Source organism: Eleutherodactylus coqui, chromosome 4 (assembly GCF_035609145.1).
Source record: "Eleutherodactylus coqui strain aEleCoq1 chromosome 4, aEleCoq1.hap1, whole genome shotgun sequence".
Classification (NCBI taxonomy): Eukaryota; Metazoa; Chordata; class Amphibia; order Anura; family Eleutherodactylidae; genus Eleutherodactylus; species Eleutherodactylus coqui.
The window spans coordinates 53,138,894-53,157,566 of NC_089840.1; the positions used below are offsets into that span (position 1 = coordinate 53,138,894).

Genomic DNA, 18,673 nt, shown 5'->3' on the forward strand with positions numbered 1-18,673 from the left:
GCAGACCCTGTCCAGCGGTATGAATCTAGCACAAGCAGTCAATTCTCCTGCAGCACCCCCACAGGGAAAATAATGCATTACACAATTCTCACTGAAATCTGGCTATCTATATAAAGGCCCATTTAGACACAACGATTATTGCTCAAAAGATGTCGCCCAAGCAACTTTTGAGCGATAATGGTTGTGTCATTTGCAGCGCAAGATGATCGCTCAAGATGAGCGATCACCTTGCACTGCCAGCGGAGGATGCAGAAGACAAGTGGGCTGTCCCTGCTTGTCTTCTGCATCCAGCTGTTCCCCGTTATTTCTGTGCATTGTGAGACAGACAGAACTTGCATATGAATAGAATCCATTATTTTCAACGTGTTAACCATTTGCAATCCAATTTTGGATTCAGGGTTTCCTAGGGGGCTTTCTCTTTCTGCCATTATACAATGGCTCCATCTGCCGGCTACAGCCAGTACTGCAGTATGGGACATGCTGGAGAGGCCCTGACAACAGAGCGGCCAGTAATCTACAGTAAGAATTTTTGAAAACCACGTGTATAATTACAGGTAAACTAGTGCGATATAGGTTCAATTGTCTTAGACTGATATCGCGATTGTGCAAATACATACATCATAAGGCCTTTTCCACACAAGTGTCATTGTGACTGGGAATAGACCTGGCAAAAAAATAAATAAATCGCATCTAAAAGAGCCAATGGTTTCCTATGGCTTCTTTTAGATGAATGATTTTTTGACGCACCTAAAAAAATGTAGAGTTTGTTTTTTTTAACGCCGATATTTCACTCCATCAGAAGATAGCCCTTGTCCTATCTTTTAATGGCAAAACACTGGAGACTCTGTAGACTATTATAGAAGAGAGGGGGTGAGGTTAGCAGTGGCGAGCAATGCTAAACAATGGTAGGTACTTCTAGCGAGGCATTTCATATCGCACTTGCCACCATGTGAAAGCCCTGTGAATGTGAGGCGTTGTCATATGAAAACAGCCTTGCATCACTGCGGGGATGAAGGGAATCTGCGCCTATCATAGTATTAAACTAACACCCGTATGAAGGAGGCCTAAGGCATTTGCGCTGTGTATTTGCGCATTGGGCACTACATATTTACAAGTGCGTATTTAACTGTTCCCTTTTGCGTGCTCAAATCATTTGAATTTGAGCACGCAAAAACAAGCGAACATGAAGTGATTCATTGAAGTGGACAATTAGGTTAATTAGTTCAATATGTGCTGCTTTTGTATGCAAATGTGCGGGAAAATACGCTTATGCGTTCACAAAACCATTTCTAGTGACACCAGCCTAAAGCACAGACGTAAATCAAATCAAAATCAAATCATGGTATTTGTATAGCGCCAACTTATTCCGCAGCGCTTTCAGGTAATTATTATTTATTACCCCCCACCAAGCTGGGTTCTTATTTTACCGACCTCGGAAGGATGGAAGGCTGAGTCAACCTTGAGCCGGCTACCTGATTCATGCGGGGATCGAACTTGCAACCTTCAGGTCGTAGGCGAGAGCTTACACTCTGCACCACACGAGGCTCATAAGAAGTCTTCCAAAGTGAGAGATACTTTTGTAGCCAAGGGTTCTGAATGAATGACCCCTCTCTTAACCCTTGAAGCTTCCCAAATGGTTATACTTACCCAAAACTATAAGGTCCATTTCGGCAGTACGTGTGCCAGAGTAGTCGTCGGGGTGGATCACTTCACACTGATATGTACCATTATCTTCCATCCGAATTTGGTCAATAAGTATGGTTGCATCGTTTTTTGTGTAGCTGCCAGTAAACGACACCCTACTTTCATAAGATTCATCACTTACGATGCTGCCTCCAAGATATGCGATTGCTGTAGTCTGAAAGAAACAGAGATAAAGCCAATAAATACTGTTTCCACTTAATGTTACTATTTTTTTTCTGATTAAAACAATGATTGGGAAATACGCTCATTGTAAAAAAACAATCCCTCCCCTAGGATACAAGATGTGATATGAGCGGGCATGGAGGCATACAGGTTCTGTATGGTATCCTGCAGCATATCGGTCCATATTTGCTGTAACTGAGCCTATGAATCGTGCAAACTCATAAGCTGTCAAAGTTGGCATCCTTAATCTCCCAGATGGTCCCATACATGGTCTATTGGTGATAAATCTGGCAACTGGATAGGCCACGGAAGTGTGACAATGTTTTAGAGACATTCCTGTGACCCCCTTTTGTGTGCGGCCGAGCATTATCCTGCAGGAAAATGCCTCTTGGAAGCCACCATCAGAGTAACACATATCTGCAGGATGTCCTGAACATATCGCTGAGCTGTCATTGCCCTTCATATCATTACTAGAGGGGACCGACTATTGTATGTGATGGCCCCTTAGACCATCACACCAGCAGGAGGCAGTGTGTCGCTCCACAGCAAAGACAGGATTGAGAAGCTCACCCCTAGGTCTCAAGACACGAGCATGGCCATTGTTAGTGCTTAAGCTAAACCTGGATTCGTTGCCATGGACAACCTGGTTCCACTCCATAGCAGTCCAGTGTTGTAGTTCATGACACCTCTGCAAACAGAAGCAGCGATTGGTGTCAAAGGCCTTCATGTAATGGGCTCCATGAGACCAAATGCACCTAGAAAAGCACCTAGAAATGATTCCAACAGACACAGGGGTCTGTAACGACAAGGTCACCCATCTCTGAATAGTGGACAACGAAACATTTGGAGCTACTTGTGCTTGTCGGATGATCAGACAATCTTCTCTACTGGTGGTCTGTCCAGGGCGTCCTGAGCCTTGTGTGCGCACACATATCCACTGGTCCCAACACCTGCTAACAGTCTGTTCAGAACAGCTCAGTTGGCGTGAAATTTGTCAGTGCAAGCTTCTCGCATTCCAATAATGTACCCCTCTCAGGCTCTGTTAACTAGATGAAATCTCTCCAACTGCATCATAGAGGTGTCTAGTGGTCAACAAGCTCTATACAAGTGGAACTGTGGTGGCCCATGAGCCAACCCTGGGCTGGGGAAGACAGAAGGGTAGAAAAATACTTACTTTGTCATGGGTGGCTGTACCATCTTCTCCTTCTAGGCCCAAAGGGTAACTGGCCCAGCCATCCGCAGATACCGTAATAAGTAACCATATGAAGCCAAACTTAGTATCTGTTTGTCTTTGTGACGCCATTGCCCCTTTCAGGGTCTGTTCCAAACACTGTCTGAAGGAAGGGCACTCCATTACTGCAGGAGTGAGCCAAGGATAAGGCCCGGGTAAGCTCCAGATCTCCTGTCTCCTCACATGGCCTCCAGCTGCCATCGCACCTCCACACGCAGTCTTGAGCAGCTCTCTCTCCCAGCTCCTCTCACGAACACCTCCTAACTTCAACTCCTCCAACCACATACATGTCCTAACTCCTCCTCCTAACACCTGACTCACTCCACATCACAAGCACACCCAGAGATTAGGAAGGACAATACACATAACCAGACTAGATAGATACAATACCAGACACCAGACATACATGATCTGTATGAGCCAATACACAGAACAGTACATAACAATACGAAGAGATAAGCGCTACATAGAGACACGCACAGACTCTCCAACTCTGGCACACTACAGAAGAAGAGGTAACAACACACTAGTAGCCTCTGAGAGCCTTTTTATAGGCCAAAGGGGGAAAGGGACACCACTTTTAGGGCCTCAGGTGACAAGACTGTTCATCTAATCACATCACAACTCTAATCATCCACATATCTGCCCAAGATGTAACTGCATGCCGAACTTTGCAGCAAAACAAAAACTTCTCAGTGCTTGATTTTTTTTTTACAAGAACCAAGAAGCCACAAGAAGACTGCCTTTGGTAACACTGACTGGTTTGAAATCAGTAAAGGTCTCCGACAAAGCTGCATTCTATCCCAAGCCCTGTTCAACTTGTATGCCGAAATGATCATAGGGCAATGCAATCTGGATGAATCCCCAATTGGAGTGAAAATTCATGAAAGAAACACAAATAATCTTCGATATGCTAACGACACAACTCTACTTGCAGAAAACGAAAAGGACCTTGAATATGTAATTCAAAGAGTCAAAGAAGAATGTGAACACATGGGACTGTATGTCAATATTAAGAAAACAAAGCTGCTGACAACAGCAAATAATGCTGTACCACGCATAACAATCGACAATGAAGAAATTGAATCAGTCCAAGATTTCACTTTCCTTGGATCCAAGATTGACCGCAGCGGTGAATCGAGGTCTGAAATCAAATGAAGAATCAGCCTTGGCTGTAGTGCAATGCAAGGAATGGCGAAGATATGGAAGAGCAAAGACATCAGCATTACAACAAAGATCCGAATAATCCATGCAGTCATTTTCCCAATAACTACATGTGTATGCGAGAGCTGGACACTCAAGAAAGTAGACGGAAGGATCAAGGCCTTTGAGCTGTGGTGCTGGCTGAACTGAACAACGGATCAGACCGTGTAAACAGGAAGTTGTTCATCTATGAACGACGGCCTGTTTACTGTGAATGGAGGCCAGTGGGCCAGAACGATCCCCAGCCTGCTCTGTCTCCATTCACTGAGTGATGATTGTACTTGCGTAAAAGCATAGGGATGATCATTGCTGGGACGGCCTGTCGGGCATCTGTGTTGAACCTGTGTAAAGACCCATGTACACAGGACAATTATGGTTCAGAGTTGTTCAAATCCCGGTGCTTCTGCGGGAATTTCAATGATAGCCGTCTCGAGTTAATGCATGCAGAGACTGAGCAAGAGTTGTTTAGTCGTTCAGTTTCCGCATGCATAAACCTGAACGACTAGCCATTCAGTGTAAACAGCAGTCGTTCAGTTCTGAATGACTGCCTGCTTACAGCGAATGGAGGCTGGTGGGGGAGAACGCTCCTCCAGCCGCTCCACCGCCATGCTGGCAACGGTGTGAGCGATTCTGCAATACTCGCTCCTGTGTAACAGCACAGGAGCGAGCTTCACTGGGAAGAGCTGTTGGGCGTTTGCCTGACAGTTCGATCCGTGTAAATGGGACTTAATAGGACCCTGCCTTGGGGCATCTGTAGCTCAGCCGATTATGTTCCTATTATGGTATTCATAGTGACCTTGTAATTATACACATCTCTTTCAACTCCAGTGATATTGTTGACTCCTTATTGGTTCATATGAGATTTTATTAGGACAGTTATGTATATTTGCATTGTTGCACTTTACATGTTTAATTGCATATATTGTTTTGTGCCCTTTTCCTGAATGGCACTTTTGCATAATGGTTAATTGTTTACAGTGAGGGGACTGCTATATGCATTTATACTCTATTGTGTCTATGGTCACTTGGATTTACTATTTTCTCTTTGGAGATTTTTAATTTTTTTTAAAAATGTAATACATTTTTTTAAAGGCCCTTTTACACGTAAAGATAATCTTTCAAACAACTGAAAGATTGAAAGATTTAGCGATCTATTTGCATAAAGTGTTAATGGACATTAATGTCCATTAACACTTTAGTATCTTCATTTGCATATCAAAGGACCTCCAGGAGCTGTTTTCAGAGATTAGCATGTATTTAAACACACGCCCAGCTGTGCAAACAGCTGTATTCTTCTGCACTGAGCTACCAGCAAATTCCATTGTTCTCTCCCAACTTGTGTAAACATGCCGTGCAGAGAACAGACTGCAATTTGCTGAGAGATAAAGGTGTTTCCTTTATCTCTCAGTGGCTGAACGATTGATTTTAAGTTAACCTTAACAATGGAATAGTTGCGTGTAGAAGTCAAAATCATCATCAGTAGCTGTGATAGAAGTTTATATGTCCCCCCTCTGAAAAGCATGTGTGGTACAGTTTGTTTAATATGACCAAACACTAGTTATACTGACTGAAAAACTGATTTATTTAGAGAACATATAGCCAAGTAATTCCCAGGTGATCACAATGAGATCACATGACCACCTGAGGAGAAGGACTCCAGGGATTTTGAGATAGAAAGGAGTAATTAAACAAAATAATACTAGCCAATTTATATATAATGGGGAATAGTTACATAATGAATGAAAAGGATTTCACTGGAGTGGCTCTTTAAGTAGAGCTTTTCACACCAAAATATGTGATATGCACTGTACAACGGTCCCTGGTCAGGACTTTGTCTGTGTCCGCGCTCAGGAGTGAAAGAGTGTGCTGGAAAGGGGAAAGATCTGGGGTGTGATGAAGGGGTCATTTGTACTATTTGTAATTCCAGTGGTATATATTAGGGGTGTATTCTATAGAAGTGGGTGGGGCATCTAACAACATTTTTGGAGCGCCTCCTTTTATAATCTTACATCCATTCTACAAAGCTGGTGAGCAATTGTGTAAATCAATAATTGTGACTTTTTACCTTGGGCAGCCTCTTCCATGTAATGTGGCTTCCGCTCATGTCCTGCGCGGTGGTTTTGTACTCACATGGCAGTTTGGCACTATTACCTCTTGCAGCTTCGACTGTTTTTTCTGGTGTTTGCACAGTTATAGCATCAACTGCTATCCACACTGAGGGAAAAAGACAACATGGCGGCCTGATTATAGAATCGCATAAATACCTACAGCAGTTCTAGTAAGGTTTCTGGGAAAGCTGAGTGAAAACAAATATGTCCGCCATTACTGCCCCAAATTGGTGCAAATGCAAGGGTTCACACCCACTTGCGCTTTTTTAACGTAGCGATGTCACGTGAAAAAAACGTGCAAGAAAAACGCAAGGGTGCAGGAGCCCTAAAGGACATATTTGAATTGAAGGTATGTCAGCCATCTTTAATGGAAATCTGCCCCGGGCCGTGGTGATACGTGGCACTGCTTACAACATAACTAGTTTTGCTATTTGGAATACTTTCTATGTGTAAGCTGTAATAGCAATTACATTAGTTGTCATCCAACTTCTCCAAGTGTGAAACATTTTTTTAATTTGACAATCCAGAAAATCCGATTATCCGGCAAATGTGTCTATCACAGAATTGCAATATTACTGTGGAATTTCAAAAAAATTGAAATGCAAAACAGATCTCCCCCCCCCCCCCCCCCCCACTAGTTTCAGGGTGCGTTCACACATAGCTGATTTGCTACAGATTTTCCACAGCAAATCCGCACTAAAATATGCATCATATTCTGTAAATTAAGTGCGGATTTCAGCCCCAACATTGAATTTAAATTGAAGAAGTGAAATCTGCTGCAGATCTGCACCAAAGTCAACACTAAATGGTGCAGATTTTGACACAGATTTGATGATGATTTTTTTCGGCTATGGAATGTGAGCTGAAATTCTGCAGCGATGCACAGTCCAATGTAAGTGAATGGGTTGTAGCAAACTTCATTCCCTTAAGGGCTGACACCCACTGGCGATATTTTTTTTCTTGCACTGCAAGACCACTGATTTCGCCAGTCTTTTCAATGGGGCCAGCAGCAGCAGCGCTAGCCCCATTGGAAAGATATGGAGAATACCGTGGACTTCTGCTACAGCTTTTACAGCTGTGGCAAGAGTTTCCTTCATCCCCGCGGGACCGGTCCCATTGAAAGCTAAGAAAGTGCTATTCATGAATGAATAGCTAAGCACCATCTGTAATTGGCTTAGCGCTCAGCCAATAGCTAAGCACTAGCTGCTATTGGCTGAGCGCTCAGCCAATCAGCACAGCCCTTTCAGGAGGCGGGGATTTATCCCAGCCTGCTGAAAGTGCTGGACAGCTGTGTCGGGGAGCTAGCCGGTAAACAATTTTTACCACTTATTTATGCTTTTCAGGGAAGGGCTTATATTTCAAGCCCTTCTCCGAAAATCATAGTGCAGGGTTTGCCACAAACCACTGCTTTCAGTGGGACCGGCAGCAGCGCCGATCCCATTGAAAGCAATGGGATAGCATGCTGCACTTCTGCCACAGCTGTGACAGCTGTGACAGAAGTCCGCGGTATTCTCCATATCTTTTTATTGGGGCTAGCGCTGCTGCCGCTGGCCCCATTGAATAGACTGGCAAAATCCCGTCGTGATCCCGTTTTTTTTCCTCGTGTTGCGCTGCGAGAGTTTTCACTTACTCTCGCAGTGCAGTGGAGAAAAAAATGCTAGTGGGTGTCCGCCCTAATGCAGAGAAGATATAAAGTGGAAGAAGCTCATGCTGGGGATTTTCACCACGGAATTCATTCTTTGGGATATAGTGAGTGAACTCCACACTGAAAAGACAAACTAAAATCCGCTCGCTAATTTTGGGGCAAATTTTATGAGTGATGTGTAATCGTACCCATATAGACATTCCAGTAACAATCTTTTAATCTTTAATATCTGATAATCTGGAACCTCTTGCTGCCAAATTTAAGACGTTCCTCCAGTTTTATGTGTATTAAATAGATTTTAATCACCTTAAAAATGATAAGTTCTACAACCTTCCAATATATGTACTTTTCTCTTCAATTCTTCACCATTTTCAAGAGATTTGCTTGCTGTCAGTGAATGAGAACAATGTCTAAATCCAGAGGCAGTAAACTCATACAAAGTTTGTTCTGCACTCCACTGAGAAGTGGTAACAATTGTATCCAGACTAGACAATGCTCTGTGAGCTAAACACATCAGCAACTGCACAAATCCCTCTGCTGGTTTTTACAATGTATCAGTCTGGAGTCTAGGATGTTGAGCTCACAGAGCATTGTCCAGACTAGGTAGAGTTGTCAAAGGGCATGACTAGCTATGTGCAGGGTTATGGCCTCTTAAACTAGAGTGTTCTCATACATTCTAGTGATGGAGAAAAAAAACTCATCACCTATTATCTGATATAACAAAATATCTGACCTCGCCAACTTCCTGAGAGTGACAACAACTCCACATTACTGCCCATGGTTTTGGAATGAGATGTTGAATAAGCAGTACTGAATGTAATGTTCATGGCTTCTGTTGCCGCCAAGATCATACATAGCATAGATTGTCAATTTACAGTCGTGCTTAAAAGTTTCTGAATCCTTCAGAATTTTCCTCATTTCTTCTTGTATTTGAACTAAAAGTATCAGATTTTCACAAAAGTCCTAAAAGTACAACCCTACTTCTAAAAAAAAGTTGTGATGCTGTGTAAAATGTAAATAAATGTTAAGAACAAAGATTGCAATGATTTGGAAATCTCATATAACTATATTATATTCACTATGGAACATAAAACAGATATCTGAAGGTAAAAGTGAGATGTTTTTCAATTTCCACGCAAAAAAAAATACCGTATATACTCGAGTATTAGCCGACCCGAGTATAAGCCGAGTCAATAAGTTTTACCACAAAAAACTGGGAAAACTTATTGACTCGAGTATAAGCCTAGCTATACTCGAGTATATACTGAGTATAAAAAAAAACCCTCCATACTCACCTCCCAGCTGGCATCTGTGTCTTGTGTGGCAACCTGCATGAATTCTCCCCGCTGTCATCCCCACCATCCTCTCTGCTCGGCTCTGTCATCTCTGTCAGGGCTGTGTAAGTAAGCGCTGTGATTGGATTGAGCGCCAGCCAATCACAGCCGGCACTCGATCCAATAACAGCGCTTACTTACACAGCGCTGACGGCGGGCGATTTGAAAGCCGAGCAGGGAGATGACAGCGGGGAAAATTCTAAAGCAGCTTGCGATAGCTGTGAATGATCGAGCGCTGACTGTGATTGGCTGGCGCTCGATCCAATCAGAGCATTGACGCCAGGGGATGACAGAGCCGAGCAGAGAGGACAGCAGGGGATGACAGCAGGAAGATTTCCAGCAGTTTGCCGCATCGCTGCTGGAAACACAGGAATTCAAGTAGCTTGCCGCACCACCGCCGGGGACACAGACGCTGGCTGGGAGGTGAGTATGAAGGGTTTTTTTCTTTCTATTAACCCTTCTCTGACTCGAGTATAAGCCGAGGGGGGCTTTTTCAGCACAAACAAATGTGCTGAAAAACTAGGCTTATACATGAGTATATATGGTAATTCATTTAGAAATTGATGGGAACAACACATTTCACAAAAGTTGGGACAGGGGTAACAAAAGGCTGGAAAAGTAAGTGGTAGTAATGGGAAACAGCTGGAGGGTCAATCTTCTGCTAAGTCAGGTGACCATAAAAAGAGCATGTTAGAGAGGCAGAGTCTCTCAGAAGCAAAGATGGTCAGGGGTTCACTAACATGTGAAAAACAGTTTCTAAGGGCTTATTGTGATTGTTCGCAGCAAGAGAAATCAAGTAATCATGTAGATATGATACCTATTAATGGCTAACAAATACATAATGTTATGGCGAGCTTTCGAACCAACGCTTCAGGCTTAAATTAAATAGATCCAAAGAGGCATGCATATTTATACACACATACTTATGACAAGGCACAGACATGGATGTGAATAATTTGCACTTAAAAGAATACTACGACAGAAATACAAACATCTTTAAATAGTCACTGATAAGGGAATGAAGGTTTTATGGTCCCTGAATTAGTGTTGGGGGGGGGGTTCTTCACCAGACCAGCAGTGTTATCTGTGCTATAGATTTCTCATACTTCCCACTAACGCATGAGTCCTTGTGAATAATTTAGCCCGCAATTGAAAGTGTCAAAAGTTGTTATAAATTTATATTCCCAAATTCTTCTATGTCTGTGTCACATTAAAAGCCATTAAAAGACATCATATCTACAATATTCTGTGGTTTCTTTTGCTTGGAACAATCACATTTTGCTCTATTGGGTAACATGGTAGTAAACTTTTTTTGTAAGGGCTTATTCACACGGGCGATAATCTTGTGCGAGTTTTGTGCATTGCAAGAATGCTTCCAGAAATCATTGTCTGTTAACACAGTCTGCCGTGCAATTAGAAAATGCAATTTAAAGCTGTATCATGGGAGGAACACAATCCAGAAATGCCGACATCTTCTCTGGGCCGAGGCTCATATAAAATGGACTGAGGCAAAATGGAAAACTGATCTGTGGTCAGATGAATCAAAATTAGAAATTTTTTTTGGAAACCACGGATGCCATATCCTGCAGACTCAAGAGGAGAGGAACCATCCAGCTTGTTATGAGCACACAGTTCAGAAGCCTGCATCTCTGATAGTATGGGTTTGCTATAGTAGCACTGGTAGGGGCAGTTTACATATCTCTAAAGGCACTATGAATGCTGAGCACTATATAGAGGTGTTAGAACAACATATGCTCCCATTCACACCATGTCTCTTTCAGGGAAAGTTTTGTATATTTCAACAAGACAATGCTTAACCCCATACTGCATCCATCACAACAGCATGGCTTCATAGAAGACGAGTCCAGGTCCTGAACCATCCGCCTGTAGGCGAGACCTTTTACCGATAGAAAACATTTGACACATTGTGAAACAAAAATCCAGGACTGATGAGCAGCGAGAATCCTACATCAGAAACGAATGGGACAACATTCCTGTCCCAAAACTCCAGCAATTAGTCTCCTCACTTCCCAGACAGCTGTAAAAAGAGTGGATGCAATACAATGGTAGACATGGCCCTGCCCAATTTTTGTAAGATGTGTTGCTGCCACCAATTTCTAAAAAAGTTAATTTTTTAAAATGAAATGTTAATTCAAGATGGTATAAATTTAAATTTAAGAGGGTATAAATGTTCCTCTCTGTCCTCTCTGGAGCAGATCTGTATATAAAAGGTGTCTTATTGACAAGATTACTTGGTTTCTCTTGCTGGGAACAATCACATTTTGCTCTACTGGCTAACACGGGACTAAACTTTTTTCACTAGGAGTATTCAATGCATTTTTGTTTTTCATGCAGTGGAAAAAGAGTGACATCATGAATTTTTTTGCCACAAGTAAAACACAGTAAATGTGGATGCAACATACATATAAATGTGCACACCCATCAAAAACGCATGCAACACACACAAAGCGAAAATGGTCCATTTTTCATGGATCAAAATTGCATACGGCTGTGTGAATGAACCCATTGACATGGGCATATATATATGCAAGTTATACCTGAGATTATCAGATAGCACACAGATGTATGTTCAGTGCGCAGTCCGTATTATGGACAGAATAGAACATGCTGCGATTTCTTTCACATGGACCATTGGTCCATTCTAAAAAAAATGGTTGCATGAATAGCCTATATGGCTGTAATGGGTCCGTGTGCTGTCTGAGATATATATAAAGAATAGTATACAGATTGGAAATGCACTTATCTGAATGGGCCCCAAGAACACATATTGCACAAGCGTTCTTGCACCTGTGCGACTCACTTTTATGGTGGTATATAAAATTCAATAAAGTTTATTTGAGCCATTTCCTGGCGCTGGGCATCCCAGTGAGTGACATTAACCCAATGACCAGCTGGTCAGCAGTCACACCTATGTAGGTACGTGTTTCTGGGAATATGTGATATGAAGAAATGATCCTGGGAACAGAGTGTTTAGATTTCCCCATAACAGAACATTCCTGGGGGCAGAGAGACTTCATGTAAAATCTCTTGATTTACCAGCTAATGTTTGCTTTTGATCTCCATATACCTTATCAGATTAGATATCTTCATACCGACAATGAATGCTATCAATCCATACGTCATACAAATATTCCCAATCAAATGCCACTTTTTGAAATATACAGATGTAGCAGAGCTGAATCTGTCATTTTCTTGTCTCCGTTGTGCACTGCCATAACTCAGCAGTTCTATGGGAAGCTACAGATAACACATAGTGACACATGACAAATCCAGCTCCACTACATCCATTGGACATACGATCTTGCATCAAGGATATCTAATTATCATATATTGAAAAATCCTCCCTGTAGACACTCGCCGCTACTATTGTTGACCATTAGTGTTACAGATATACAAAGGTTGAATTTTCTATGGTAAAACTGCCACAAAAGGAGAATATAGACTCTTATAGTTGTTACTTGTCATGCAAATTATTGCAACTGCTTGGCTACTCTGCTGTAAAAACAAAAAATGATATTTTCCAACATATTTGCGCCATTTTCCTATGGTAACATGATTGATATATGATCCCTGTCGTGCCCTTATCAGAGACAGGGCATAGATTAACACCTGGTAATGGAAGTAGTGCTCACCTGTGCACAGGTAGAATATTACTTGCTCTCTTCTCTGCATGGTCGATGGAAGGAAAGCGAGGACTCTGTGCCAAACGTTTGCTGCTCCCAAGTCCCTTAGATCTTAAGATACTAACTCACAGCACCTCCTTCCCTCTATCCCTTCCTGCTTAAAGCCTACAGGAAGCAACTCTTAGCAAACACTGATGTCTCTACCTGGTTCACAGGACTCCTCCTATAACCCACCCATTTACACCCCTTGCTACTTGCAATGGACAAGAAGATGTAGCAGAGGTGAGTTTCTATTTTGGCACAACTCTTAGTGATATAAGGTGTTATCTGTAGCTTACATAGGACTTCATATAAAAATACTGCATTATCTAATTTTGTGCAGCACAATCACATGACACGTTCAGATCTGCAACACCTATAGTTTCTTCCTTAGGACCCTTTTACACAGAATATTGATTATTGTTCAATTAATCATTCAATTGTGCAAAAAAAACCCATAAATCATTCAGCGTAAACACGGCCAAAGATTCAACAGTGAACAATAATTCATTCGATTAGCGTTTGTCATTCATTTTATCCAGACATAAAAATTATGGTGTATCACTTGCCAATCTTTACAATAAAAGGTGATTGTTTAGTTGTCACTGACCATTCCAAGCCATCCCCAGACTCCCTTGAAAAACAGACAACGGACTGAACCAGCTGTGATAAAAAAAAATGAAAAGGATTGAAAGCAAATGACTTGCTCATTCCAGCTTTTAGAGAAATATTGCTAATTGGTATGTTTTCAGGTATCCAGATTCAGTTACTTAGTCATATCTGGGTTGGATTTGCTTTAATAACATGATTTGCGAATCTTTGTGTTCGTGGACCCGTGAACCAATTTTAATATTAAACTCACTAGATTTGGTATACGCTGAATGCAACAGTACAGAAGTGTACAACTTACCAGTACATCACAAAGTATATTGAAAAGTAGACAAAGTCAAAATACACTGAATCAGGAACCGGAAAGCCAGTCAAAACTATCCCTGGTCTTTATTTTCCTTGAGTGTCTGTACTAACTCTTTAAATATTTTTATGAATAGATTCCAAATTATCATTTAGGTTGATACAACACATACCCTCAAATTACCAACATCCAGTATTGAATACCAACAATTATAGATTTGTATTGTAGAGCAGCTTTATCAGTACCTTGTACATCCAACAGTAATAAGTTAAGAGCCTGTGAGATAGCGTTAATTAGTTATTGCAAGTCCACAGACCACCACTATTAATGCTCCAAGAGCTATTACTTCACGATTACTCAACCGTGTAGGAGGTCTCTCACAGGTTTCATCTAGCTGACAGGATTCCCTTTTTACTTTAAATTGTAGTCAGGTGTTTGATGCATGAGAATATGTAAGTACAAAACATGAAGGAATTAAGCTGTATTTAGAACTATTGTGATTGGAATGTGGGGGTGCTAGCAGGGTGGTCTCATACTCAATGAATGTCGTAACTGAAGGATTTTTAATTCATGCTCAATGTAAAATTTCCATGCCTGCAGGAGCAACAACACCTCTGGAACCTGCGCAAAAACTTGTTGTAGATAGGGAAAGAATTTACAATTTGTAAACATACTGTACAAATAGTTGTTAATTGCTGGTTCAATAAAGGCCTAATACTTCTAATACCTTTAGGGGTTTATTTAATTTCTGCTTGTATCACTGTAAGTATATCCACCCTAACAGTGCAGATATTCTCTGACACCATAAATTTACCCACATTGGAAATGTGATAATTTTTAGCAACAACAACTTGCGATGCAATGCCATAGCATTACATCATACTGTAATCGGGCAGGCAGTCTATCAAGCGACACTCTGCCATGACAGCCCTGGGGCCTTTCAGATCTCATTGCAGGGGTCCTACGGGACCCCCGAACAGTGGTGGATTTAAATGCCACTGTCAGAATTGGCATATCGGCGGTCGCTAAGGGGTTAAACAGCGATAGTTCAGTCTTTCACATTCGCTAAAGTGAATGACTGAAGGATTCTCGTTGAATAAGTCAACGCTGAATCTACATATTTAAATGATCTAGCAATTACATCATTTGCTTGTGCAAATGAGAATCAGTTCATATAAAAGGAACCTGGGGCTCTGTCACAGGACCGTATGCTTTTTTTTAGGGTCGCCCATACACGCCATAAAAAAAAACACATGAATGACTAATAGTCATGATCAAGTACCGCTCTTTAGCCGCGAATTTCCTGCCATTCACATGGGTCGCTGCAGTGTATCGACATTGGATGAAGCTAAGCTCCCTTCCCCCTCCCTTTTTCCAGATCCCATAGGAGTCTATGGGAGCTAACAGCGTATCTCTGCCAAAGATAGGGCAAGACCTATCTTTGGATGCTGCATACAAAATCGGTGTACAAAAATCACTCATCTGAATGAATACATTGGATTCCAATGCTTCAGATGGACGCGAATTATGCTCGATTTTTGAACACGTCTACAAAACTGCGTATATATGGTCATGTGCATAAGTCCTAGGGGCCCATTTACAGGGACAGCATAAAACGCCATTGATATTCAGATGAGTGTTTATTTGTGTATCTATTATTTGCTTAAAATATTAACAGCATGTCTTATTATCTTCCATACTTATGGACCAAAATCACCCATTAAAGTCAATGAGAATACAACAAATATGCAGTTACAGGACTATTCAAAATGTGATTGTTCCCAGATGGAGATATCACGTAATCTTGTAGATATGATATCTTTTAATGACTAACAAAACTACATGATGTTAATGTGAGCTTCCGAACCTCTCAGGTTCTTCTTCAGGCTAAAATGAAATAGATCCGAAAAGGCATGCATATTTATACACACATACTTATGACAAGGCTTAGACATGGATGTGGATAATTTGTACTTAAAAGAATACAACCATAGAAATACAAACATCTTTAAAAAGTTACTGATAAGAGAATGAAGGTATTATGGTCCCTGAATTAGTAATGGGGGAAGAAGGGTCTTCAGGCCAGCAGTGTTATCTGTGTTATAGTTTTCTCATACTTCCCACTCACGCATGAATCCTCGTGAATAATTTAGCCCTCTATTGAAAGTGTCAAAAGTTGTTATAAATTTTTCTACTCCCAAATTCTTCTATGGCTTTGTGACTTGAAACCACCCTTCAGTGTCATAACTGTCATATCTTCTATGTTGTGTCCGTGACTAGAAAAATGCTCGGCCACAGGTAATTCTGTCTTTCTCTGTTTCATTGTGTGGCAATGAGAACTTATCTTCGCTTTAAGTCTTTGCCCTGTTTCTCCAACATAAAGCAGTATATTTACTGCATCGGATCAGGTACACAACATTGGATGTGGAACATGTGAATGTCCCAGGGATCTTATAGTCCTGCTCTGAGTTGGGGATTTGTATCCTGCCCGTGGTCATTACATGTGAGCAGATCTTACAGCTCCTTACATTACAAGGATAAGTTCCTTTTTGTGTTGGAGGGCAATGGACTCCTGACTATAAAGTTCCTAAAATTTGGAGGTTGCCTGTAATGCAGAAGCGGAGGGTCCGGGAATATGGTTTTCAGAGATCATCCTTGTGTATGGTATGGTGGAGTTTCTTTGCGGTTTTCCTTAGTACCTCTAAGTGTGGATTGTAGGTCACTACTAGAGGTACACAATTGTGTCATTCCTTCTCTGGATATCGGAGTAGTTGATTTCTGGGTATCTTGGTGGCTCTGATAATCTGATCATCAATTGAGGTGTGATGGTAGCCCTGATTCAAAAATTTTAAATGGTATAAATGTTCCTCTGTGTCCTCTCTGGAAAAGATCCAGTTGCATCGAAAAAGTATCATATCTACAGGATTACTTGGTTTCTCTTGCTGGGAACAATCACATTTTGCTCTACTGGCTAACACCGTACCAAACTTCTTTCATTAGGAATAGTCAATGCCTTTTTATTCCAGTAGCCTGTGGAAAAAGATTGACATCAATTGGGTCTTCTTAATTTTTTTTTTTTTTTGCTCAAGTAAAAATGCAATAAATATAGATGCAATATGGACATAAACATGCACGCATCAAAAACACATGCAACACACACACAGTGAAAATGCTCCATTTTTCATGGACCGAAATTGCATAAGGCTATGTGAATGAGCCAATTAACATGCGCATATGCAAGTTTTACCTGAGATTATCAGAAACAACTTGCATCGGACAGCAAACGGATGCATGTTCAGTGCGCAGTCCATGATATGGACCAGAATAGAACATGCTGTGATTTCTTTCACACGGACCATTGGTCCATCTAAAAAAATGGCTGTGTGAATAGCCTATATGGCTATAATGGCTCCGTGTGCTGTCTGAGATATACATGGATAGTACACAGATGGGAAATGCACTTATCTGAATGGGTCCCAAGAACACATATTACATAAGCGTTGTTGCACCTGTGCGACTCACTTTTATGGTGGTATATAAAATTCAATAAAGTTTATTCAAGCCATTTCCTGGCGCTGGGCATCCTAGTGAGTGACGTTAGCCTAATGACCAGCTGGTCAGCAGTCACATCGATGTAGGTAAGTGTTTCTGGGAATATGTGATATAAAGAAGCAATCCTTGGGGCAGAGAGTGTTCATTTAAAATCTCTTGATTTACCAGCTAATGTTTGCTTTTGATCTCCGTATACCTTATCAAATTAGATATCTTCATAACGACAATGAATGATATCAATCCGTAGGTCATACAAATATTCCTAACCAGCCTCCACTTTTTCAAACATACAGATGTAGCAGAGTTGAATCTGTCATTTTCTTGCCTCTGTTGTGCACTGTAATAACTCAGCTCTATGGGAAGCTACAGATAATACATAGTGACACATGACAAATCCAGCTCTACTACATCCATTGGACATATAATCTTGCATCAAGGATATCTAATTACCATCTATTGAAAAACCTCCCCATGGACACTCGCCGCTACTATTGTTGACTATTTGTGTTACAAATATAAGATGGTTGAATTTACTATAGCAAAACTGCCCTGAAATCCAATGGGTGTTCCCTCCATTATAGGCCTAACCATGTGTCCTGTAGATTAGGGCCACAATGGGTATGTTTCAGAACACAGGACAAACAGGGGTATGCATTTTGTGGTGATAGTCTTCATACATGTGTGCTGTACAAAAAACACCTGTTTTTAAAATAACACAATTTGCAAAAAAAAAAGAAAATTGTATTTTTTTCATTCTGTTTTGCTTAGATTCATTCAAAAACTGTGCGGTAAAAATACGCCGTACACCCCTAGATGAATTCTATATGGGATCTAGTTTGCAAAATAGGAGCATTTCTGTTCCGGAAGCCACAGGCTGATCCTTTCACTTTGGGCTCTCTTGTGCATACAGACATAATATTAGGGCCACAAAGGGCATGTCTCTGAACACAGGAGAAACAGGGGTGTCCATTTTGGTGTGTAAATCCTCATTTTCATGTGCACTATAGAAAAAAGCTGCATTTAAAATGACGTATTTGCAAAGATATATAATTTAATTTTTTTCTCCTCTAAATTGCATTAACACCTGAAAAACTGTGGAGTAAAAGTACTCCTGCCCCCCCTCAGTGAATACATTAAG

The 18,673-nt window shown here is 41.2% G+C and overlaps 1 protein-coding gene across 1 annotated transcript in view; it reads right to left on the bottom strand.

Moving 5' to 3' along the window:
• The window catches only part of LOC136624614 (cell surface A33 antigen-like), a 30,753-nt gene extending 17,549 nt beyond the window's left edge, over positions 1-13,204 (bottom strand). The window contains exons 1-3 of the mRNA XM_066598571.1: positions 13,041-13,204; positions 6,366-6,514; positions 1,648-1,858 (exon numbers count right to left, since the gene is read on the bottom strand). Coding sequence (XP_066454668.1) covers positions 1,648-1,858; positions 6,366-6,514; positions 13,041-13,080 — 400 coding nt within the window. The 5' untranslated portion in view covers positions 13,081-13,204. The remainder of the gene's footprint in view (positions 1-1,647; positions 1,859-6,365; positions 6,515-13,040) is intronic.
• Positions 13,205-18,673: the final 5,469 nt, after the last annotated feature.